Raw genomic sequence first — 25,777 nt, 5'->3', positions numbered from 1 at the left:
CTTTTACGAATTTACCAAAAAATTCATCGAAGATTTCAGAATACCCTTTTCAACCAGAGTTTTTTTTTCCATTAGGGGAATTCATCCGAAGATTTGTCCAGACATTTCTCAATGAGTTATCTGCTCTGCCGCAATTCATCTTTAGATTTCCTCCAAGATTTTCGTTTAGAACTTCTTCAAAAGCTTGACCAGTATTTTTTCTCAATTGATAACTTTAGTAATTTACCAAGATTCCTCAACAGATCATTCCAGAATTTTCCTAAATAAGCCTTCGAAGAAATTGTTCAATTAATTCCTCCAGAGAATAGTACAGGAAATAGTTAAAAAAAAATATTGCAGATGCTGGATCTGGTGAAATACATGATAACACTTTAAGATTCTCCGGAAGAACTTCTGGACTGTTAAGGAAGTCTTGAATGATTATCCAGAAAAAAATGTTAAAAACAAATCCAAGGACGGTATCTTGCAGGATTATCTTTAGGAATGCCTCAAAAAACCTGAAACAATGACAGATGTGTACATCCACAAGGCGACAAATGCTGAGAGGATAAGTTGGGCGGTATAGATTGTGAGAACGCCGAACAACAGTGGACTGACCAGTAGCGTGGAACTTACGCCCTTTTCTTGGGTTTTATTTCGATCACATAACAACTGCAGGGCTGTTAACTACCGAATTGAACCAAAATAAAACTGAAAAGGAATCAAAAATATCAGGAAATACTCCCAAGTTTCCATTAGAATCCCTCGGGGAATATGACCAGACATCTCTCAGAGAGGTTTGCTGAAAAATTCTTTGGAGATTTCTTGTAATGTTACGCTCAGTATTTGTGTATCGTCCCTTACTCTATGTGTGTTCATGATTTTCTCCAAAAATTTCATCAGAATGCTCATTTTTTTCTGGAATTCATTCATTCGTAAAAGAATAGGAATTTCCAAACGAATTCATCCAAGAGTTTTGTTCAGAATACCTTCGAGAAGGCTTCTAGAACTTAGCCTGGATTATTTTTCACTTGAGGAATTCCTCTGAAGGTTTTTCCAGACATTTCGGAAGGAAGGCATTTACTATCCCGCAATTCATCTTTGGATTTCCTCCAAGATTCTTTGAGAGTTCTTCCAGTTAATTTTGTCTATCGATAACCTCAGGAATTTACTATGATTCCGTCAGGAATTCCTCAACAGATTCTTCCACAAATTTTCGAATTCAAACATTCCAGAAGCCTTCGAAGAAATCGTTCAAGGAAGTTCTTCAGAGAATAGTAAAGGAAACATTTCAGAAATTATTAAAGGTCCAGGAACGGGTGAAATATATGATAAAGTGATAAGTGATAATGTTTTTGTGAAGGAAGTTCTGAACCTTCAAGAAAGACCTGAATGATTATCTAGAAAAATTGCTTGAATAATTATTCAAAAATTTTCCAAGCAAAACCCTGATGGTATGCGGCAGAACTTTCAGGAACAGATGAACTTCATGAGGTATCTCTGGTCGTATTTAGTAAAAAATCTCTGGAGGAATTCTCGCGTAACTTTTCAAAAGAACCTATGTAACAATGAGAGATTCTCTCCTCCCTCGCTCTTTTTCGATTATAACAGAGGAATACTTAAGCTTTTGTGAAATTTATCACTATAGATCGAAATACAATGCTCTGGCTGGCGTTTCATACAACAAACGCAAAAGAAAAGGTTAATGTCGTCCAGTTACTGGTAAAGGTAAAGTAAATGAAGAGAGTCTTTGAATATTGCATAGGTCTTTGGAAAAGTTACACGAGAATGCATGGACCATTTCCTGTAGAAACCTTTGAGGAATTCTTGACGGAATCTCTGCGAGGATGACTGGAAGTATTACCAAAATCGTGGCATTCTTCAATAGAATTAGTAGCTGAAGTTACTGGAGGATTCACCTTTCTGGAGATATCAACAGCTTGTCGAATGCTATCTATGAAGCTGCGACAACAATGATACAAAACAGCGAAGACGAAACAACTTTCATTAATTTCTCTAGGATTTTTTATTGAAGGTTTTTGTTCAGAATTCAACGAGGAATTTGTCTAAGGACTTCACAAGAAATTTCTTCAGAGATCACTCCAAATATTCTTTATTTTATTGGTCAGTGAAGTCCTCAGTCCTCCAACAATTTATCCAGTAATTCTTCCAAAGATTTTTATAGAATTTCCTCTGAGATGTTCGATTAACCAATATCCCCATTTTTTCCCTCTCCCCTCTCAGGACACATTAAAAAAATATATATATTTGATGCTAAACTTACGATATTAGGTATAATGGCATGGGAGCTGGCCGAACCAGAATTATATCCCTTCTTTCACAGGATGTCTCTTCTTAATGAAAAAAAAAAAATATGCCAAATGACCATTATGCCATATGACTAGATCCGTCCCACTCGGGTACAGATTGGGTACCACTTCTAATACTGCATTTGGTTCCTTAGTACTGCAAAAGGTTCCCAAGTTTGACAGATCGCAGTACACTTTTCACGGCATTCTAGATTTTGCTCTATTACCTCATGTGCCATAAAATTGTGGGCAACTGCAAGGGACATGGAGGTCTTTATTTTGTCTTTGATATGACCGTTATGCCAAATGACCCAGACCCGATGAAATGCAAAATGAAAAGATTTTACTTCTGTTGATCAACTGTGGTGAACAGTAGCGATGTGGGTTGTTCACAAGTGAACAAAATTTTCAACAAAACCATTGATAGGTAGTATTCTTTAGAGCCATTCCTCTGGAAACCTCTGGAAAAAATCCTCTCGGAATTTGTATAACAGTAAATGAACGAATCACTGGAATAGCTGTAGTATTCCCTGTTGCAAACCCTGCATGAAATCTCCGAAAAATCTATGGAAAATTTACTTGAGCAGTCACTCGAGAAATCTTTAGAAGAATTCGCTGGAATTATACCTAAATACCTATTTGAGGTTCCTGGAGGAACTTCAAATTATTCACAAATTCTGGATGAATTTCTGTATAAGTCCTGTAAAGACTACTCAAGAAGTTACTTAAGGAACATTTTCCGGAGGATTTCTCAAAGTATATGTGGGGAAGTTTCCGGAGAATAAACATGTGGGAAAAAGCTTGAGTTATTACTGGAAAATTGGATCAGAACACTTTGGGCAATTATTGTGCCATTTACCGAAAAAATCCTGTTAGAATCTTTGCAGTGTCTTGAAAATCCAGAAGGAATCGATAAAAGAATTGCCGGAAGAATTTCTGCATGAAAACCTGGGAAACTGCCTGAGGAAATATTCAGAGCAATCATTGTAGTTCTCACTGGGACAGAGCCTGCTTCTCAGCTTAGTGTTCTTATGAGCACTTCCAAAGTTATCAACTGAGAACATTCTTTGCCAAAGTTGCCATTTTCGCATTCGTTTATCGTGTGGCAGGTATGATGATACTTTATGTTCAGGGAAGTCAAGGAAATTTCCATTACGAAAAGACCGACCAGGAATCGTACCCAGACACTTGCAGCATGACTTTGCTTTGTAGCCGCGGACTCCAAACACATGGCGAAGGAAGGCCCAGAATTTTACGTTTTAGATTACATGCCTTAAAACGGAGACCAAAAAAAGGACCAAACAGGATCCAAAAAAAGGCAAGAAAGCAAGGAGTACTTCAAGGGCAGCTCTATGAGGATTTGCTAAAGATTACTCAGAGAATCATATAAAACATTTTTCAGAGGGCACTTCTAAGAATTTTCTTGGGGATTCATCGTGACATTACACCCGGTACTACCTAAGGGTGCAGAACTACTTGGGCACTCCCATGATTTTTTTACTTTGGCATGGGGGATTTTCCTCGGCCGAACTGTCTGATACTTTACAACAGGAAGTACTTCGATACGACACACATTGATGTCAAATATGAGCTCTGTACCTTTAAAAAAAAACCCACTGCTGAAGTGAACAAAAGTGCTAATAATAGAATCCGGCTCCCTATTACTAATTTTGTCATTATAATATTATCCTCAGGAGTTTTCCAGATTTAATTTATGCATTAAAATTCCTTCAAGTATTACTCCGAAGATTTATTCGGGAATCCAGCCAGTGACGTCTTTCACGAGTTTTCGTAGAAATTCCTCCAAAATATTCGTTTAGGATTCCTTCAAATATTCAACCAGAATTTTTGCCACGACAATGATTCTTCTAGGGAATCGCTCAAAGACTGGGAATTCCTCTAGAAGTTACACCAGATACTTCTGTAGAGGATTGTTGGATTTTTCAAACAGCCTTCGACAATTTTTTCCCGCAATAATTATTCCATGAATTTTTGAAATTTCTTGAAAAATTCAAACAGTATTTTTTTTAAGGGTGTCTACACTAATTCGCTCAATTTCTTTCCAGAGATTCCTCAAAGGCTTCAGAGGGATTTTTAGACACGAGACTTAGTCACTAGGCGACACTATCATGAAACTTTTATTTTGCTGAACAACTTTCCCGAAGACACCATCTATCTAAGTGGTCAGGCTACTGAGATATCGGCAAAACAAAACTATCAGGCTCGCTTATGCTACCTGTAGACAAGGTTTTGAATTACATGTCATGTGATAGCCTTTGACTCATTGAGCAAATTCGCAAATCTTTCTAAGAATTCAAAATCTTGAGATATTCGCAAAATAAAAGTTTCAAGCTGACTTGCGCCACCTGTTGGCAAAATCTTGAATCGCTTTGCTAGAAAAATGAGATACTGATCAATGTAGGCGAGATCAGTACGCCAGACGCCATCTTTCGAAGTGGTGAGAATCCTGATATATTTTCAAACCAAACGTTTTTTTCTCTCTAGAATCTCTTGTCTCAAATGATGATAACCCTTGAACTACTAATCAATTTTGCCGAATACGCCATCTCTCCAAGTGGTCAGGGATCCTGCGATATCCGCAAAACAAAAGTTTCATGCCTGCGCCACCTGGTGGCAATATATCGAACCTAATGGCTTCTATAATTATAGTTTTTGAGCTAATGAACAACTTTGTCGAAGACGTCATCTCTCTAAGTAGTCAGGTCTCCGAGATGTTTGCAAAACATCTTAATGACCATCGCATGTAAGTCTTCTATCTACGAAACATCTTTGCGGAACATCAGGACCGTCTAAGTTGATGACTTGTTGAGATATTGATCATTTTTTGAAACGGTCGTTAATCTGAATTTCGATTATAATAAGAGGTTGGGGTGTATTGATCAAACCTACGAAGATGGAGCTTTACCATACATCCGGTAATATCGTGATGGTTCGCTGATATTTAAGGAAGCAAGCAGAAGGAAACAGGCCATGGATTGACCTTCCTAGAAAACTGTAAGACTGAGAGCTTCAACTGACCCTTTTTTGTATCCGACGAAGCGAGTCACAATGTTAACATCGAAAAGCAATTTCAATAATTCCGACTCCTACAAGCGAACTCTAATGTCAGTGAACTCCCTAAATCAATCAGCTCGCGTAGCTTGCACGTAATGACCATAACTGAAAGAGGTGTTTTAGGTGTCGTTTGAAACCGGGTTGGTAGTTTGTTACATGCTTGCCTCTCTCTTATGAATGCTTCGATATACAATTGCATTGAGTTTCTCTCTAACTATTGTAAAAAGGGATAATAACATCATTCCTGGGTAAAATTGTAGTTCATATTGGTGCATTTATTCAACTACTTAAATGTCGCTGTCTCTCTTCCTCTGTTTCTACGCATGTGAAAGTCTGTTTGTTAGCTTGCCGCCGCAGTGCAGCAGCTTCTTCTTCTATGCTTTATTCTCCGGTTAACAAATCTCTAATAAGTGCACTTGATGATTCGCATTACTCTGTGTCCATTCATACAATATTGTTCTAACCAAACTTTTTTTTCGGTTCTACTAAGGAGATCGATCGAAACCAAAGGAAAACGAATGTTTTTTTATATTAGTAAAATGAAAAAGAAATATAGTACACAATCGATAAATGTCTCCGCGAAAGAGTCAAGTACCATTTAGAGGAATATAAGAGAAAATAATTAACAAAAAACGGCCTAAAAACGTTTTCTTTTGTTGCTAGCTTTAATACACATAATTTACGGTAGATCGCATCCGCTTGGAGCGGCGGCAATTGAGGTCCACTTCCGTTCGTCGCTTGCGCGCTGGTCTGCCCAACGCTGTTTTGATACTGAACGTGAGGATCAGAGAAGGCTTCTCGCCCAGTTCGGTCGCCTCGTCAAAGCCGAAAAAGATCGGTTCGGCATCGCCGGACGTGTAGCCAAATTCTCGCGCTTCGAAGTCGATCGAGGCCCGGAATCCGAACACAAACGATTCGCTCGAGATCGAGGCCAAATCGGCTTCGAGTGATGCCGGTTCTTCCGCTTCAACGACGGCGACAGGTTGGTCTTCTTCTTCTTCTTCTTCGTCATCGACTTCTTCCGCCTCGGATTCTTCTTGCTCGACGATTTGAGGTGGTTCCGGTTGCTCTTTGACTCCGCCTGCGAGCTCAAGTGGAACGGTAGTGCTGCTAGTATCACTTTCACACGAATCGTTCCGTCTTCGCACTTGCTTCTCTGGCTCTTCCTCGATTTCAGCTGGTTCCGGCTGTTGTTGCCGCTGTTCCATCTCAGCTTTGTGCTCCTCAACAATCTCATCGAGATCTGCCAACAGGTCGTCAATCTCCTGTTCATCGTCCTCGTCCTCGAGTTCTTCCTCCACCGCACTTTCCTGCTCTTCCTGGTGCTCCTGCTCCAATTTATTCAGGTCATTATTATTGCTTTCACTAGATTCCGTCTTTTCGCTCTCTTGCGTCTTCTCTGGCAGAGCAAGCTCGTCGCTATCAGCTTCGTCAATTAGCACCACCTCGGAATTGTTCGTCGAAACACTTATCGTTCGGTGTCCCTCGTGTCCGTTATTATCCGACATAGAACTACTCTTGCTGGATTTGCTTCGTCCAATACCACTGGAAGTGCTCTCTTCCATTGAACTACTATACTGGCTTTCGGTTGATTTCTTCGATTTGGCCCCATTGGTGCGTCTCTGGCTGGCAGCTGTCCGGCTGACTTCGCGCAGCCGGAAGCCTTCCTCTTCTGCTCGCTTAAATGCGTCATAGGTGTTCTTCACGTTCGTTTCCAACTGCTGTAGACTCTGATGCGGATATATGGTCTTAAGCTGTCTCCGAACTCCGGCTGTTCGGTTCAGGTCCAACCACTCGTGCACCAGTAGCTGTTCCATTGTTATCCGTCTGTCCGGATCTACCGTCAACAGACGCTTCACTAAGTCTTTGGCCTCTTCGCTGACACACTCCCACGCCGACGCAGCGAGATCGAACGATCCCCTCCGAATTTTGTCCATGATGATCTCCATCTGTTTCGCCGACGACGCCAAATTCGTATGGCCGAAGAATTGCCGCGGCGTGAACGGAGCCTGACCGCACAGCATCGTGTACAGGATCACCCCCAGGGACCAGAGATCGCTCGATTCCAACGCGTACGATCGTCCGTCGAACACTTCCGGTGCCGAATAGCCCAACGTTCCAGCGATTGGCGACGACACCAGGCAGTTGTTGTTCTCTATGCTTTTGGCGAAACTGAAATCGATCAGTTTCAGGTGTTCGGAACTGGGTCCCTCGAAGAGCACATTCTCCGGCTTGAGATCGCAGTGGGCAATTCCTTTCTGGTGCATGTAAGCCACCGCTTGCACCATCTGTCGGAAATAGTGCCGGGCTTGACTGTCGGTAAAACTACTGGTCTTATTTATCCGGTGCAACAACTCGCCACCGCCCAACAGTTCCAATACGATGTAGATATGATGGGAGTCTTTCAAAACTTCAACAAACTTAACTATATTCGGATGACCTTGACACTCTTTCAGGGCTTCGACCTCACGCCGGGCATATTCTGCCGGTTCCGGGTGGTTGAACAGCACTTTTACGGCGTAGTACTTACTACTACTACTATTACTAATGGTGCTGTTCCTACTACTGCTGTGGTGGCTATTGGAGGAGGAAGATGACAGACGGCGACACTTGAGGCAGGTGGAGAACAAACCATCGCCGATGGCACGATCCGATGACAGTTCGTACCTCTTGTAGAAGGCGGAGCTCTGGAAAATTGAAATTTTAAATTGAATGATATTGTACTAATGCAAATAGATAAGTAATTCTCGCGTAAAAGGACGGCACAAAGAGTTAGAATTCAAAATTTGTTTCGCTGTTTGTTTTTTTTTGTATGGTATTCAGTTGGAGCTGCCTGACAGCTTAACTTGTCAAGGCTGAACCCTCGGTCTGGCTTTTGCCAAGTTTCCCCTGTACCCTGTAGACGGACTAGGCAATGGCGCCCACATGAACATTGCTTTTTTTATTAGTATTGTGACATGGTAGTTTTTGAAAAGTACCCATATTCTGAGAAAAGTAGGCTGACCATAAGCCAACCAGATAAAAACGGGACAAATAAAAAACAAAAACGGGACAATTTTAAAAGACATAGATTATGCGATTTTGCTACTTTTCTCCGAATTCCAGTTCTCTGAATGGCCTGTTTCTCCGAAGCCATGTCACCGAATGACCCGTTCCCTTGTAAAGCAATGCAGCTCAAAAAGTGCAATAATAGTCTTTACCCGAGCAGGCGGAAAAGCTAAGTAATAGCAAATTTTTATATGGACATATCTAAAATTTACTCCTGGAATACTATTAGCATATCATATTTAGCTTTTATAAGATCTCACCAATATCAGCGAGCTATTTCTTAGATCTACCAACATCAAATTTAGCTATGGCTCAGAAGTTCCAGGAATAAAATTTTGATATTATCTTCAGATCTTTTATCTCTTATATCAATCAAATCAATATCTCGATTTAATGGTCAGAACTTTGCTTCTGCTCGGGTAGTTAGATAGTGTTGAGTTAGAAAGATCGATAAGCTATCAAAGAAGGAAATATTTGAACATTTTCGACTAAATACATATTGCCAAAAATACATATTGTTCACCACCTTGAAATGCAATTATGACAATTATGAGTGTTATAACTTTTCGGAGAACTGAGCTATTCGGGGAATCGGGGTTTTCGGGGCACTACCATTCTCATAGTTGTTCTTTTTCATTTTAGGTATTATATGAATAATTATCTTATAAAGATCCGTATTTTGGAAATCCACCAAAATTTGGCATAAATATGAGTAAAGAAACGTTAAGCAGAAGCATGTACGGATCAAGTTTAACTCTGTTTGAGAAGCTAATAATTGCTTGGAAAATAGATGAGTAAGACAATAAACTCTGAAATATTTCTAGAAACTGTTTGTTATGTTGTTATTTTTATTGTTTTACTGGTGTGAATTTGTTTTGAAACAGTAGTGTAGTAGTGTCATTACTAATACTGTCTAGTCGAAATGGTTTTGAATAATTTGTCATTCAAGTGCTGTTCTGATTACTCCTGTCTTTTACGTAAGATTAGAGTCTTAACCCTCTATTTCCCATGGTAGCACAGGTGATCCACCGATTTTCAACGAATGCGGGCTAAACCGAATTAGTACGAGTAGCTCAATAATAATTGGAATAAATTTATACGCTCATTTGTTTTATCAAACATCGAAATAAGTGACCTAAGGGACAAACTATTGAAAAACAATCAACTAACTATTGAAAAACAATCTTTTTTTTTATTGTGGTTTTGAATAATATAGCTTATTTGGAACTACTTTTGTTCAAGCACTTTTTTTAGAAACGCCATTTTGATAGTTAAATTGTCGAACAAAGCTGTGGGAAAGAAAGGGTTAAATGTCAATTGTCGTCAAGTCTTAACAAAATTAGGCTGTTTAGTAAGAGTTCTAGTTAATTTCATTTTTTGTCGTTTAAAGTATTTATTGGTCATTACGTTCATATATCCTTAAAGAAAAAAGTCGCTTTCCTTGTCTAATCAACAATTTTTCGAAACTAGCAAGTGTACCCTAATGATCGATCTCAGCGTCTTACTTTACATAGTCATTTTATAGTGAATATTGAAGAGTAAAGTTACCTTAGGCTTCTATTACAGTCTCCTACAAGATTCACTTTTCGGTGGCAAATGCAATGCTTCACAACGCCTACTTTCTACTTGTAAATTTTACAAAAATGAAGCTGGAATTAGATTATTTATACCGCTGTTACAAAAGAGGTATTTCTTATTATGGCAATGTAAAAACCATATTAAAATAAGATTGTCGCCACTTATTTCTACTCGGTGAATCTACTAGTCATTTTCCTAAGAGTTCCTAAGTATTCCCTACGTCGTATATGATAACAATGTATCTAGCTAGCTAATAGTAAGAGTGGCTACGGATCATTCTGGTTAGCAAAAGGCAAACTGAACGTCGCCAATAGTATTAATGTCCACTTCGAATAGATTAATTATTTGTAATGGGCATCAATTCTATCAATGACGCAGAATGTCCGTTGGATCACATCCGAGATATTATTGCGTCTATGCCATATGAATTATCACTAGAGATGTACCGAATAGCACTATTCGGCTTACGGCCGAATACGTAATTGTTAAAATATTATTATTCGGCCAAATGAATATTCGGCCGAACATTCGGCCGAATAATAACTGAATATTCGGCCAAATAAAACATCAAAAATCAGCCGAATAACACTCATATATTCGTCCAATTTTCTACATTTTTAGTTTTGATCCAAAGTTAGGTTCAAGCTCTCGCTGTGACCAGACGTATATCAGATTTACTCCTTATCGCTTTGCTCTTTTTCATCGGTGTATCTCGCACCGCCGTGTGCAAAATATAAATCGCGTCAGTTAATTTTTCTCTGACGACTGTCATCATCTGTGCTATCGATACGTAGCAACCATGAATACCGTGCGTGCTCGAGAGAACACATTCAAAGTGGACTTGTCCAACTTTCCAAAAAGACCTTCTTTCGAGGAAATCCACTCCTTCGTCCATGAAACAGTGGGTCTCAGCGTCGACCAAGTGCTGCGTCTGCAGATGAATCACGCCCAAAACTGCGCGCATGTGAAATGCCGTGACTTGAAAACTGCACAGGATGCTGTCGACCAACACAACGGTCGTCACGAGATGGAGATCAACAACACGAAAATCAAAGTGCGCCTATTGATGGACGACGGAGGCGTCGAAGTAAAAATTCACGATCTGTCCGAGAATATTCGGAACGAGGACATCACTACGTTTCTCAGACAGTACGGCGAAGTAATCTCTATCAAGGAGATGGTGTGGGGAGATAACTTCGCATTCAAAGGAGTATCATCCGGAGTACGCGTCGCCAAGATGATCTTGCATCGCCACATCAAATCATTTGTGACGATTCTTGGAGAAGAGACCCTGGTATCTTATCGGAACCAGCCTCAATATTGCAAGCACTGTACCAACCCGTCACACCCGGGTCTAACATGTGTCGAAAACAAAAAGTTGATGGGACAAAAGGTAGATCTCAACAACAGACTAAAAGCAGCTCAGAAAAAAACAAGCTACGCCAGTGTGCTGGACCAGAGTACGGTTGTGGCTTCACTCATGCCTGAGTTTGTCGGCACGAATCTAAACAGATTGAATGCGAACGCCCGATCATCTCCATCAAATGCTGCTGTTGGAGAAAGGGGAGCTCTTGGCGCCTCATCTACCCCGTCAGCTACGGTCGATGACGAACGAATGGACAGAGGCGAAGAACAGAAAAATACCACGGATGATGCTATTACTGTTGCTGCTGCTGATGTTGTTGCTGCTGATGTTGCTGCTTCTGATGCCGATCTGCCCCCGCTCACTACTCCTCCTGCCCCGGTTACTGCTGTTGCTGCTACTGCTGCTGTAGATGACACCATCTCGATGGAACTATCGAGCGGTTTGGCTGATTGTTCCACCCACCAGGCTATGGAGGCTCAACACAAGGACATTGTACCCTGCCATGTGAGTGCTTTCAAAATTCCCCTCAACATCAATTCCCTCCCTTCCAATCCCTTATCCATGGAGATTTCCGAGACGGAGAGCAACGAGTCGTCAACAGAAGGCGGTCCGTTTTTGAAAGTTAAGCGTGCAAGAGGGCGGCCAAAGAAACTCAAAATTGGTTCCTCTCAATCGTAAATGTACTAAACCCTACTAACAAATTTCTAAACACAATCCGCACTACCAATCACAAAAACTAAAATTGATTGCCCTATTCCTTTCCCAAAAAATAATCTCGAGTAAGCCGCGAGTACTTCGGCTCAAATCCCATAACCACGCACAATGAACCACAATACTACGCTAAGCTACAATATTGGATCTATTAACACCAGTGCCGTTTCAAGTGACAATAAACTATCAGCGCTTCGTTCGTTTGTCCGTCTTTTGGAATTTGATATTATTCTCTTGCAAGAAGTTGAATGCGCAAATTTGTATATCCCTGGCTACAATGTTATTTCTAATGTAGATGACGCTAAGCGCGGAACTGCTATTGCGCTAAAGTCCCACATCCCTAATTCAAACGTGCAACGAAGTTTGAATAGTCGAATTCTTTCAATGAAAATTGGTGATTCTATTACAATTTGCAATGTGTATGCACATTCTGGCTCTCAAAATTTTTCTGCGCGTGAGAAACTTTTTAAAGAACAGTTACCCTTCTACCTACAAGCAGCCTCTGAACATCTAATTCTAGGTGGTGATTTTAATTGTGTTATAGCTTCTAAAGATGCTACAGGCTCCAATAGCCACAGTCCTTCTCTCAAGCAATTCATAGAAAATATGCAACTTCAGGATTCATGGGACTGCCTGAACAGAAATGCCATTGATTATAGTTTTGTTCGACAAAATTCTGCATCTCGTTTGGATCGTATTTATGTTTCTAGGTCGCTTGTTCCGCATCTCCGCACATCTGAATTGTTCCCTACTGCTTTTTCCGATCACAAAGCATACAAAGTTCGGTGTTGCTTACCTAGCTTTGGTAAATCACATGGTCGTGGTTTTTGGTCTATCCGTGCACATGTTCTAAACGAAGAGAATATAGAAGAGTTTGAGCATAAATGGACACGTTGGTTGCGCGAGCGACGAAACTACAACAGTTGGATATCTTGGTGGATTGAATTCGCAAAGCCGAGAATTAGAAACTTTTTCAAATGGAAAACGAACGCATCTTTTCGCCGTTTCCATGCTAAAAATGAATTGCTATATCGTCAACTGAGAGATGCATATGGACGTATGTACCAGAATCCCAATGGCACAACGGAAGTGAATAAGATAAAAGCTCAAATGCTTAAAGATCAGAGCGACTTTGCGAAAGCATACCAACGTTTGAATGATAGATATGTGTCTGGGGAGAAAGTCTCATCATTTCAGTTAGGAGATCGTTACCGACGAAAAACAGTTATCAGCTCTATCCACCATGAAGATCGATATCTTACCGATACAGATGAGGTTGAACGCCATGTATTCAACTTTTTTAAAGATCTGTATACGTTAGAAGAATTAACAAATAACGGAAATTTTCCAACCAATCGTGTTATACCACAAGATTCGAATTCCAACAACACTATGATGGATGAAATCACAACCTCTGAGATATTTTTTGCAATAAAGGATAGTGCCTCTCGAAAATCGCCTGGTAACGACGGATTACCTAAAGAATTTTACGAAAAAACGTACGATATTATCCATCCACAGTTGAATCTTATCATCAATGAGGCATTGCAAGGCAATGTTCCAGAAAAATTTGTTGAAGGTGTCATTGTATTAAGTAAAAAGAAAACGGAGGATCGCTCAATCAAATCATATCGACCCATAAGTTTGCTCAATTACGATTACAAACTCCTATCTAGAATACTTAAATCACGGCTCGAAAAAGTAATGATTGAAAACAATCTGTTGAATCCAAGTCAAAAATGTTCAAACTCGGATAGAAACATCTTCGAAGCCGTACTAGCAATTAAAGATCGAATTGCTGAACTAAACTGTAGAAAGAGACGAGGGAAACTTATCTCATTCGACTTCGATCATGCATTTGATCGTGTAAACACAAATTTCCTCATGGTCGTGATGCGGAACATTCGTTTGAACTCAAATTTCATCCGCCTTTTAGGGAAGATTATGTCCTCCTCACACTCTCGGTTGCTCATAAACGGAAATCTCACATCCAAATTCCCAATCCAGCGCTCAGTCAGACAGGGCGATCCCATAAGTATGCACCTATTTGTCCTCTACCTACATCCCCTCCTAGAAAAACTACGCACTATCTGTAATGATCCAATGGACTTAGTGGTGGCATATGCAGATGATATTTCGATTGTCATAATTGATGATCGTAAAATACCAGTCATCAAACAGGCATTCATAGACTTTGGAAGATGTTCCGGTTCATTATTAAATTTCAGCAAATCATTTGCTGTCAACATAGGACCTCAACGAAATGAAAATGGTCCCATTTGGCCAACTGTTCGAGATTCAGTAAACATTTTGGGAGTTACATTTTTCAATTCTCAAAAAAAGACAATCGACTTCAACTGGGGCGACACTATAAGAAAAACATCCCGTTTGATGTGGATGTACAAATCAAGAAACCTGACGCTGAAACAGAAAGTGGTAGTGCTGAACACCTTCATTACGTCCAAATTATGGTTCTTAGCCTCTGTAATCAGTATTCCAAACCAAGCTGTTGGAAGACTGACTTCGTACATAGGAAGCTTTATCTGGGAACGTTTTCCAACAAGGGTTCCTATAGAACAACTAACCCAGCCTAAACAAATGGGTGGACTCAATCTTCATCTTCCAATGCATAAATGCAAAGCTCTGTTGGTTGCAAGATTTCTGAAAGAAATTGACCAAATGCCGTTTGCTAGTTCTTATACACAGTACCTGCAGAATCCACCAAATTTCGCTGCCATTCCTGCTCTGTACCCGTGTTTGAAAACAATAGCAAAGCTAGTGCCTTATATTCCTGGAAGACTTCAGGAAAATCCATCAGCAGCATCACTTCATAGCTTCAACCGGGAACAATTGACGAAACCGAAGGTTATGCAAGAACTTCCCAACAAAATTTGGCCCAGAGTTTGGAGTAACATCAGTTTACCAGGACACACTTCGAGAGAACAATCAGTTTATTATCTGCTTGTGAATGAGAAAATCCCGCATGCTGCATTGCTTCACCGACAAAATAGGATTGCCAGCCCTGTTTGTGAACATTGTCCCAATGTCATCGAAGACTTAGAGCACAAATTCAGTACATGTCAAAAAACAAGGAGTTTGTGGGATCATCTTCAAGCTAGATTGGTAGCAATCCAGGGACGAAGAATGACCTTTCATGAATTACGGATACCGGAATTGAAGAATATCAATAGGAGTAGAAGATACCAGGCTCTAAAGACATTTGATTTTCTGAAGTTAAGGAGTTGTATATTATTAATAATTAACAATTGATGGTATAATTTATCCATTTCATTTTTTTAAGAAACTCGGGTAATACTTCACTTGATTTCTAATCCGACTTCTGGAAGTGCTTTAAAGAAATTGGAGCAAATATACCAACCCAGACCACTGACTCGCATAATAAAGGAAGAACGCGATCGTGTGGGCTTCGTGGCCGTGCGGTTAGTGTTACTAAGCATATAGCCGTATCGATCCAAGGAATGTGGGTTCGATTCCCACTTTAGTCCGGAAAACTTTTCGTCCGCAACGTTTTCCGACTGTTCCGCTGGTCGTTGCATACTATTCCATTGTTTAGTGTGGTGCTTCCTTCAAAGGAAGCATTACGGTTTGGTGTCTTTGAAGTGTCGCAAAAAATATCGAAGCTGTTGATAGCTCTGACCGTAGTCGCCTTAATGCCGTAGAACAGAAAAACTCTCCATGGAATCCAACAAATTTGATTTTTTTACATTTTCCATTGTGTGAAACATAATGTTTTACTACATTTTATTTTATTATTTTATTTTATTATGTTACTATTCGGCTTATTCGGTCGAATAACGGATTTCATTATTCGGCAGACAGAATATTCGGCAAAATCAAAACAATCAAGATATTCGGCCGGCCGAATATTCGGTACATCTCTAATTATGACGCGGCTTTAAGCAAAAAATGCCAAAATGTGATACCACCACTACAGGTTACGCCTTTGGTTTCCATCATATGGGCTAATGGATTATGCCCTCCCATCGCGGCAAGGTCGCATAACCAAGGGGAGGGAAAATTTGTTTCGCTGTTTGTTAGAACTATAAATATTTTAGTTTTGGTTTATTTCTTATGTTTTCCTTAAAATACAAAAAGAAGTCAGTGAATTAAAAAAATGTTTTTGAAAGAGTATATGCTAGACTTACAACATGTAGGGCAAACGCTCTCTTAGTGGAGGTAGCTCCAACAATCCAAAATACACTACATTTTAGCATGTTTCGCACTAATAAATGATAATGTGATATTTTTCTATGATGTACAATGCGAAAATGATACAAGCAATCGAATAATATCCACGCAATTTAAACGTTTAACTATTAAAAACAATTATTTTGCTTAAAATGTTTGCCCTTTGCGGCTATAGTGGTTCATCAGTACCCATAGTGGAGGGTCCCAAAAGAAATCAATGGTTTGCGCCACTAAAGGAATCATTCTTGAAGCACACCTCCACTAAAGGAACAGTGTTCTTATTATTGGAGCAAGGCTTTTTGCAGGGAAATTTCAAATGAATCATGATTTTTACACATTTTGGATTTGAAATCTATCGACTGATGATTTTTACACATTTTGGATTTGAAATCTATCGACTGATACGTAGAAATCATATTTTTAATGATTTTATCACCTTGTTTTAGCAGTTTTGCCTTAGGTGCGCCACTAATGGTACAGTTGCCCTAATTTTTAATTTAAGTCTCAAGCGTGAGACTAAAAAGGGTGGGACTATGGATTTTTAGAGAAAATCCTAAATTATATTTCGATGAAACTTATAAGGATCTCTCAAAGAACACCTGGACTCTTGAAGAAGTCATAGACTTTTAGAGATTGTCAATATAATTAAAAAAAAACAACTAAAACAATTAAATCTCTCGATAATATTCTGCAGGATTTTTGAAGAAACACAAACACGGAAAGGAATCCATAAAGAATTATTGGAATATTTGCTGTAGAATTGTGAAACCTTTTGAATTATTCATAAAGAAATTACCAGAGAAATTTTAGAATTGCAACAGTAATGTTTGGTTGAAATGCAGGAAAGTGTTCAAGGAATATTACTGGAGGAAAACAATTAGTAATTCCAAATCAAATTTCATGAGAAATTTCTGGATGAGTTTCTAATATAAATTTACCGTGGATGAACTTTCGGAGGAATGTCCTTATCTTATTTCCCATTGAAAAATCTAAACGATTTTCTTCAAAAACGATTCAAAGATTCTTTGGAAAATATTTGAGAGATGATACTACTCTGGTGAGATCAATCGAATAATTAGTGAAAAAATTGAATCCTCGGATAATTCTGGTTTTTTTTTGGAGTAATCCATGTGGGAATTACTGGACGAAATAGCGTTGGTCTGTTCATTAAGTTGTGTAGGTATAAGTGAAAATATGGATCATAACGTAAAGTGTCGTAATTCAGCGCAGCTAGGTATACCAATTCCGCACATTTTGGAAAACTTCTTATAAATTGGAAATTATAGTTAATTATGTATTTTTTTTAGTAAAACTGTAATGTATGACCAATATATGCAGATAAAAGTATGTTTTCTCAAAATTAACAAAATTTTGGACAATATCACGGAACTATGCAATGGGCAGAATTAAGACATTACGTGAATGGATTTTTTTGCTAACCTGGCTTAGGATGGGTCCACCAACTAAAGTCAATGAAAATGCTTCTCATCTAGTTTTAGCATATTCTAGCTATAAACGATACAATATTTTGAATTCTAACGGAATGTGCCAATGTCGGTCTTGTTTAAGAGAGAAACACTCAACAGTAACCTGCTGTAACTTACCTTGCTGACAAATTTTCGTATCGAAGCCTCACTTGGTCGAACATTTTTGTTCTTCATGTATTTATTTCTATCGACGACTTTACTCGATAGTAAACTAGGCGAAACGTATGAATAACCTGTGAATTGTAAGAAAACGAAACTCAATAAACCATTTAATATTGAATGACTCCAATTAATTCTCACCTCTAAATAACCGTTCGGAGTTTGGTGGTGCCGAGGCGGGTGAATCGACCGGTGTTTGTCGGGTGAACTCGTCGCTGAAGTTGTTGGTGTCCAGTTCGTCCTCAATGACCGGCCTAAACGGAGCGGAAATCTTCTTGTCCGCCAGCTGGCGCCAGTTGATCGACTTGAAGAAATCATGCGACTTCAGCTCGGAGGCATCCGCCGATCCACCGCCTAACCGTCGCCTGGGATCCTTAACCAGCAGCTTCCGGATGAAATCTTTCGCCTCCCGGGAAAGATGATCCGGAATGACCGCTTCGGTGTTGGTGATTTTCTTCGAGATTTCCGTCTGCGTGACGGATTCTTCGGAACTGAAGGGAGAACTACCGGTGAGCAGTTCGAACGTAAGAACCCCCACCGACCACCAGTCGACCGTTTGGTCGTGACCGTTCTGGTTGGATTTCACAATTTCCGGTGCCATGTACTCGATTGTACCGCAAAAACTGTGTGCCCGCTCATTTTCGTACACCAATTCTCGGGAGAGACCAAAATCCGTCAGTACGATGTGGCCTTCCGAATCGATTAGAATGTTCTCTAGTTTAATGTCGCGGTAGATGATTCCAAGCTGAAATTTCAAGAATATAAAAAAATATGACCTCAATCGCGAAACAAACTTTTTTTTACGTCTCCCATCATTGATAAGACATTTTCAAATAGCTCCTACTTCATTAAATTCCAACTCTAAAGATAAAACTATCTTCAATGTGTTTCGGCTGAAAAATGGAATACAGTGAACACATTTTCATGAACACTTTTCTGACTTTGAACGAAAAATCTGCTTTTGAAAATTATAAAATAAATTATGGATTGTGCTCCTTTAAATGGTACAAGTTCTTCTTCTTCTTCTTGGCATTACGTCCTCACTGGGACAAGGCCTGCTTCTCAGCTTGGTGTTCCAATGAGCACTTCCACAGTTATTAACTGAGAGGTTTCGTTGCCAGCCATTTTCGCATTCCTATATTGTGTGGCAAGTACGATGATGCTTTATGCCCAGGGAAGTCAAGGAAATTTCCATTACGAAAAGATCCTGGACCGACCGGGAATCGAACCCAGACACCTTCAGCATGGCTTTGCTTTGTAGCCGCGGACTCTAACTACTCGGCTAAAGAAGGCCCTTCCAAAGGGTACAAGTTGTTTGTCATAAATTGACAATGCAGAATTCGGAAATATGTCAGCGATAATTCGGATTATACTAAGGTCACGACAGTGCCAAATAAGAAATTATATCTTACTGCAATTGGGGAAACGGGCAGTATGGACACTCTGAAGAATTTGACAAATTTGACTGACAAAACATAAAACATCTGTTGGCCCGCCTGCTAAACATAAGGATCTTAGCATTTGGGCGTACATGTGCGCGTGACTATGATTTTTTTCGTGACTTGTTCTATGTGTTACGTCTGTTTGTCTGTGGTATTACCGTGTCTACAGCAAAATATACGACTGCGGAAAGGGCAGCCTCGGCAAAGACAACTCTCAGTTAATAATTGTGTAAGTGCTCATAGAAGAGCGATCCTATTTTCTTCTTTTTGGCCTTACGTCTCCACTGGGACAGAGCCTGCTTTTCAGCTTTGCATGAGAACTGATGGTAGATTAAAAAATCGAATGAAATGGTAGCTATTTGAATATGCCTTGTCTATGATCGGAGACGTAAAAGTTAAGAGGAAAACTCACTTTGTGAAGCTGTTCCAACGCCACGATGATCTCTGCGATGTAGATCCGCACCTCATCCTCGGTGAAGTGTTCTTTATTGTAGAGATGGGTGAACAGCTCCCCGCCACTCACGTAGTCCAAAATGATGTGCAGCTTCGATTCCGTTTGGAAGGCGTAGTGCATCGTCACGAGGAAAGGCGATCGCTTGATCGATTCCAACACCTGTAAATAGATAAGCGTAATGATTATTGCAAACAATTGAATCCAAGTATGCCATATAAGGATCAGTCATATGGATTACCAGAATTTTGGCGTTTATCTTTTGAAATCACAATAATTTGAAGTACAGAATGACAACTATACCCGATCCGGAAGTCTCGCCTACGTCTTTACGGTATGGAAAGCATATACATTTTGGAGCAAACAATATTCACAGACTTCTACAATTCCACAGCGATTGTGTCATATGCATGGAAGCGATAATCGAAAACAGTATGTTCTTGGAATGTGCGCACGAGTTTCACAAAGATTGCATTGACCGGTGGTTCGCGTTGAAGGAAACTTGTCCGGTGTGTCGATACAATCATGCCGAAGCTACTAATAAGCCCGAAACTTCGTCAGCGGCTTTTTCGGTATCAGTGACAGCACCAGTAGTGGTAACTCCTCGACAAGAAGCAGTGCAGAATCGTCGAAGGAGCAGACGTCGATCCAGATCCAGTAGACCTTCCAGCAGTCGAAGTCGTAGTGGCATTAGACGATCGAGATCTCGCCGGAGGTAGACACACAATTGGGCGGGAGAAAATTGTGTAGCAGTTGAAAATTACTAGTTAATGTTGCGATCTATGAAAATCATTATATTTAAAATAAAAATGTGTAACAAAGCAAAACATAATGCTAAGGAAATTGTTTGAATGGTCAAAGATATGTTCTTCGATATTTTTGACATTAGGTTCTAATTGAAATAGTGTCTGTTTCTTAACCATTAGGGTTCTATGAGTTATCAACTGAGTTGTTAAGAGCTCTTGCAAAACATCTAATGAAAAGAAAAATCCAGAAAGAAACAGAAATATTTTAATCTAGTCCTAGCAAGGTCGAAGGTCGAATATACTGTTCAACATAGCACACAAGATTCCTTCCTAAGTCTAGTGATAACGTCCGTGGCTAGACAGCAAAGTCGCTGTAATGAGAATTTCCTTGACTTCCCGAATATCATAGTGTCTGCCACACGATATACGAATACGAAAAAAAACCCTCAGTCAATAACTGTTGATCTTCTCAGTGAACAATAAGCTGAGAAGCAGGTTCTATCCCAGAAGAAGAAGAAGATTGCACTCGAGAGTATTATTCGTAGACTTGGCGTGCAGAGCACTATCATCACATGGTGACTATACGGAGAATATCGAGTTTATTGGAATCGATCGCAGAGCAGTGGAGGTGGCCTTCGTGTCTCCTGGAAAAGCGACAGCGAATGTGAGCTTGACTATTAATGCTACCAAAATCAAGTACATAGTTGCAGACAGAGATAGAAGTAGGTCTAGTGATGTTGATGCTGAGGTAGTGTCTGATGGGGATGAGTTGGAAGTTGTTGAAGAATTTGTTTAACTTGGAACACTTGGGACATGTAATAATGACATTTCCCGTGACGTGAAAAGACGTGTTGTGGCTTGGAATAGGGATTGCGTAACTAGCTTAGGTCCCACAACACATCCTTTGGTGTTTCCGAGCGTGCTGCGGACAATATTCGGTGGGAAACTAGAAAATGGTGAACTCATGTTGGAAGATAGAAATACAAAAATAATATTCAGCAGGGAATAAGGTAGAAGTCGGCGACTTCATGGAGGGTCACGAATACGCTGACTGTACGCAGTGGAAGAAGATTTAGAGGTTCTAGATCCAGGCAACTGGGAAGAATTATGTTGAAGTTCTACAATTTGCCTGACTCTGGCTTTGTGCTACCCTGTAGAAATCGAGAGACAAGTTGGTAAGGGTTGAATTCTGAGAAAATTGAGAGTATCTCTCACTGATCGCTCTCTATAACAATAATGATCCGCAACACATCACGAGAGTATAGTTATCGTCTACTGCTACAGCTCTGATTATATCAGGGGGATAACAGTGCATGATAAAACCCATCTAAACAAACTCCAAACCGTGGTATTATTGCTATGGAGCTCTGGTGTGGACGTGGACCTCTACTATAACCAACGAGATTGATATATATATGACAAATTGGTACTTCTCAGCTTAGTAATCAGGTTGGTAAATGCTGGGTATGGGCGTATCATTGGTACCTCGCGTACTTGAAGGAATAAAATAGCCTGCCCAGCAACTCCTATCCCTACCTCCTCGTGGTACCGGCCGGGGTACGAACAACCTTAGGGAAGATCGGGTAACCAAACCCGGTGGGAACTTTGATCGTATGCTGATCGGGGAGGTGGGGGGGTTGTGGTTTTCTGCAAACCTGGAGCGTCTGTACTCCATGTTAGGAGCGGCTCTTGAGGACAGTCAAAGCAGCTATTAACGACGTTGCCGAAAGCATTGTCGGATATGTGAAACGGAGTTCAAGAAACGATTGGTTCGACGAGGAGTGCCAGGAGGTTTTGGATGAGAAGAATGCAGCGCGGGCTGCAATGCTGCAGCATGGTACGCGGCAAAATGTGGAACGATACAGACTGAAGCGGAAATAGCAAACCCGCCTATTCCCGCAATGGGGGATGCCATCCAACAACTCAAGAACAGCAAGGCCGCTTGCAAGGATGGTATCGGAGCCGAACTCATCAAGATGAGCCCGGAGAGCTTGGCTGCTTGTGTGCATTGGCTGATAGTCAGAATCTGGGAGCCGGAACAGTTACCGGATGAGTAGAAGCAAGGCGTTATATGCCTCATCTACAAAAATGGCGACAAAGTGGAGTGTGAAAACTACGTGCAATAACTATCCTGAACGCCGCCTATAAAGTGCCATCCTAGATTATCTTCCGTCGTCTATCACCTATATCAAACAAGTTCGTTTATCAGAACTTTCCGTGCGGTAAATCCTCCAGACATACCTTGAGTACCACACCAGGTTCTTACGCAACACCTGTTCATCGATTCAAAGCGGCATACGCCAGTAATGAGCGTGTAGAGATATCGAAGATCATGGACGAGAACAGCTTTCCCGGGAAGCTCATAAGATTGATTAGAGCAACGATGGACGGTGTAATAACTGCGTGAAGATCTCGGGCGAATACTCCAGTTCGTTCGAATCCCGCCGGGGACTACGACAAAGTGATGGACTTTCGTGCATGTTGTTCAATATTGCGCTTGAATTTGTCATGCGTAAAGCCGGACAATTTGTCTCCTACGCGGGCATGAAACGTGGACTTGGACTATGCTCGAGTAAGATCTGCAAACTTTTAAGGTTTTCGAACGCCGGGTACTTGGGACGATCTTGAGCGGCGTGTATTAGAACGATGTGTGGCGGCGAAGAATGAACCACAAGCTCGCCCAGCTCTACGGCCAACCCAGCTGGGCAGGGCATGTTGCAAGAATGCCGGACAACAGCCCTGAAAAGATGGTGTTCGCTTCGAATCCGGTCGGAAAAAGAAGGCATGAAGCGCAGCGAGCGAGGTGGATCGACTAGGTGCACCAGGACCTGGAGAGCGTGAGTCAAAGTCGAGGATGGAGAGGGGCGGCCATAAACCGAGTGAATTGGCGAGGTTTTATCGAGTTGATTGATGTAGAACCTAATAAATAATAGATACTAAGCTTCGTACGTTGATTTACCAAGAACTTCTTTCTCACAGTATTAATTGTGATACTCATAAGTCGCGTGGAAAACGTAAGAATACTTCTGAAATCATAGTCGCTTTTGTGTAGTCCTGATTGATCCATTACTGTGCATTAGACTGGCCCAGCTCAGTATGGGAGAAAAATAAAGTTGTATGATTCCACGGGGCACCCTCCAGGATTACTTCTTGGGGTTAGACAAAGCCTTTCTGAAAAATTCAGCTCATTTGGTCGTTCCATGAGCTGGCGCAATTGAATTGAAGTTAATATGGGATTTTTAGCTCAAACATATGAGCAACAGCACATCATCTACTGTTTGGTTCAGGAAAAATGATGATCGCGTTCAATTGGACCCAGAATGTCAAAAACACTACTTGATATAATAGCGAAGAATATTGTAGAAGATTGTACCATGAACAAAATTAATAAAGTTGGTGTTTTAACCATCTGAAGTATATCATGCAATACTGCTTGTATTTCTTCAACATAGCTTGAAGGTAACCACTAAGCGCATCATAGCCACCTATGACGCTGGGCGAGCTGAGGCACATGTCGCATGCATATAAGTGACTGTACGGGAGTGCTGATCTAAGCCTAACTTTCAACAACTGAAAGAGTAATGAAAGTGAGATTAAATCCAGATACAACCTTTTGCAATTATGTTCATTAGGGTATCAACTAGTGTATTTGTCATTCTGGGGTTATTTGAACGCGAACAATTAGTATACGGAACGAAACAGTGACATAGGATCAATTTTCAATATATTTGAGACGAATATCCCATACAAACTTCAAATCGAATGCGCCAGCTGGTGAAGCAACCAATTGAGTTGAAATTTTGAGAGAGTGTTTTTCTTACCTTAAGGCTCATATCTAGGGGGTGCCCCGTCGAGTTTTCCAACTTTTTTGTTTAAGGGCCAGTCTACTGTGCATTCATCGATTGAGCTTTGGAAGGCCCAATTCTTATTATTATTATCTAATTTAGAAATAATGTAGAATTTATACTAACCTGCCGTTCGGTTCTGGTGTGCTCGGCTGTCTTTTTCTTCTGGCAGATGGTGGCCTTCTTGAGGACTTTCATAGCGTACAATTTGTTGTTGTCTACGCCACCGAGCTTCCGCACCAGGAACACCTTTCCGTACGCTGAAAACGGTAAAAATGTTCATACCATTATTGACATATCGCGAAGCGCTAAACGCTTAGAACTTACCGCCAGTACCCAGCACTTTCAGCAGCTTAAAGTCGTCCATACTAACTTTATCGTCCTCGCAGAGCTTAACTGTAATCGAAACAAGAGAAGGAGAGAAAACATCAGAACAAGAGAACATTACAGGTTAACAGTAGGTACATTTTCATTATCAGCTGTACGAAGGACTCGCGCACACCTTGCGCAAGCGCTGTAGATCACGCAAGGGGGTTTCCTCAATCGAGAAGCTACCACATTAATGGTGTTATTGGTCTTTTTCCGTAGTTTGTTTTGGTTTCATCATTCAATCGGATTTCAACCTGAATTGGTGTTTACCTACGGTAACCACTACCACAGCATATCTGTGGATGATTGATGAGGTTTCAACGTCTAGTCTCGCTTGAGCCAGTAGTGGTTGGCGCACCGAACAGCGGTATCTAGTAAGCCAACCAAGCCAAGGTAAAGAAGGCAAGGTTCCTGTATGTGTGCATGATGTGGGTATGTGAAGACCATGGACATGATAACGGTGAAGAAGTTGTGGTACGGCTGAATGGAGAAAGTCGCAATAAAAAGCACAACGGAATAGCGGAATCAAAAGCAGCAGTAAAAAAATGTTTTCGTTTTCTTTGAGCAGTAACTGAGAGGTTACGTATGGTTGTTACAGAAATTGATAAATTCGCACGTATCCGCATCTATGGACATGGGTCCAAAGCAACAGTTTGTTATTTCACACTGTTGAACTATTTTATAAGACTTTCATGGAATTATTCTAAACAAAGCCTTTGGTCAACTTGTTTACACACCCAGAATGCTTTATAGCTAAACTCTCAAAATCCAAACTGTTTGGTTTGGAAAAAAAAGCCGTTTTATTTCTTAAAGTTTGGAAGAGAAAAGAGATAATCCGAACAGACATTTCTCACTGGTCGCTTGTGAAAATTTCATTGGAGATTCATCATAATATAACGCCATTAATTAATTTAGGCATTTTCTCAAAGCTTCCTTTAGATATTACTTAAAAGATTTCTTTAAAAATTCATCCAAGAGATTCCTCTAAGATATCTATAAGTAT

General features: G+C 40.4%; 1 protein-coding gene and 1 long non-coding RNA gene across 6 annotated transcripts in view; one reads left to right on the top strand and one right to left on the bottom strand.

Moving 5' to 3' along the window:
• Positions 1 to 5,612: 5,612 nt before the first annotated feature.
• LOC5574425 (ribosomal protein S6 kinase alpha-5) overlaps positions 5,613 to 25,777 on the bottom strand; it is a 90,978-nt gene continuing 70,813 nt past the window's right edge. For all 5 annotated transcript variants that reach the window (XM_021841142.1, XM_021841143.1, XM_021841144.1 and 2 more), the window contains exons 3-8: positions 24,733 to 24,801; positions 24,532 to 24,665; positions 19,776 to 19,976; positions 18,063 to 18,666; positions 17,880 to 17,995; positions 5,613 to 8,050 (exon numbers count right to left, since the gene is read on the bottom strand). In XM_021841142.1, the coding sequence (XP_021696834.1) occupies positions 6,029 to 8,050; positions 17,880 to 17,995; positions 18,063 to 18,666; positions 19,776 to 19,976; positions 24,532 to 24,665; positions 24,733 to 24,801 (3,146 nt within the window). In that variant the 3' untranslated portion in view covers positions 5,613 to 6,028. The remainder of the gene's footprint in view (positions 8,051 to 17,879; positions 17,996 to 18,062; positions 18,667 to 19,775; positions 19,977 to 24,531; positions 24,666 to 24,732; positions 24,802 to 25,777) is intronic.
• Positions 20,018 to 20,646, top strand: LOC110675631. Its single transcript, XR_002499663.1, has 2 exons — positions 20,018 to 20,148; positions 20,209 to 20,646. It is a non-coding gene; the product is annotated as an uncharacterized LOC110675631 (long non-coding RNA).

Source organism: Aedes aegypti, chromosome 2, assembly GCF_002204515.2.
Source record: "Aedes aegypti strain LVP_AGWG chromosome 2, AaegL5.0 Primary Assembly, whole genome shotgun sequence".
Taxonomy (NCBI): Eukaryota; Metazoa; Arthropoda; class Insecta; order Diptera; family Culicidae; genus Aedes; species Aedes aegypti.
This window is presented reverse-complemented; position numbering and strand designations above follow the sequence as displayed.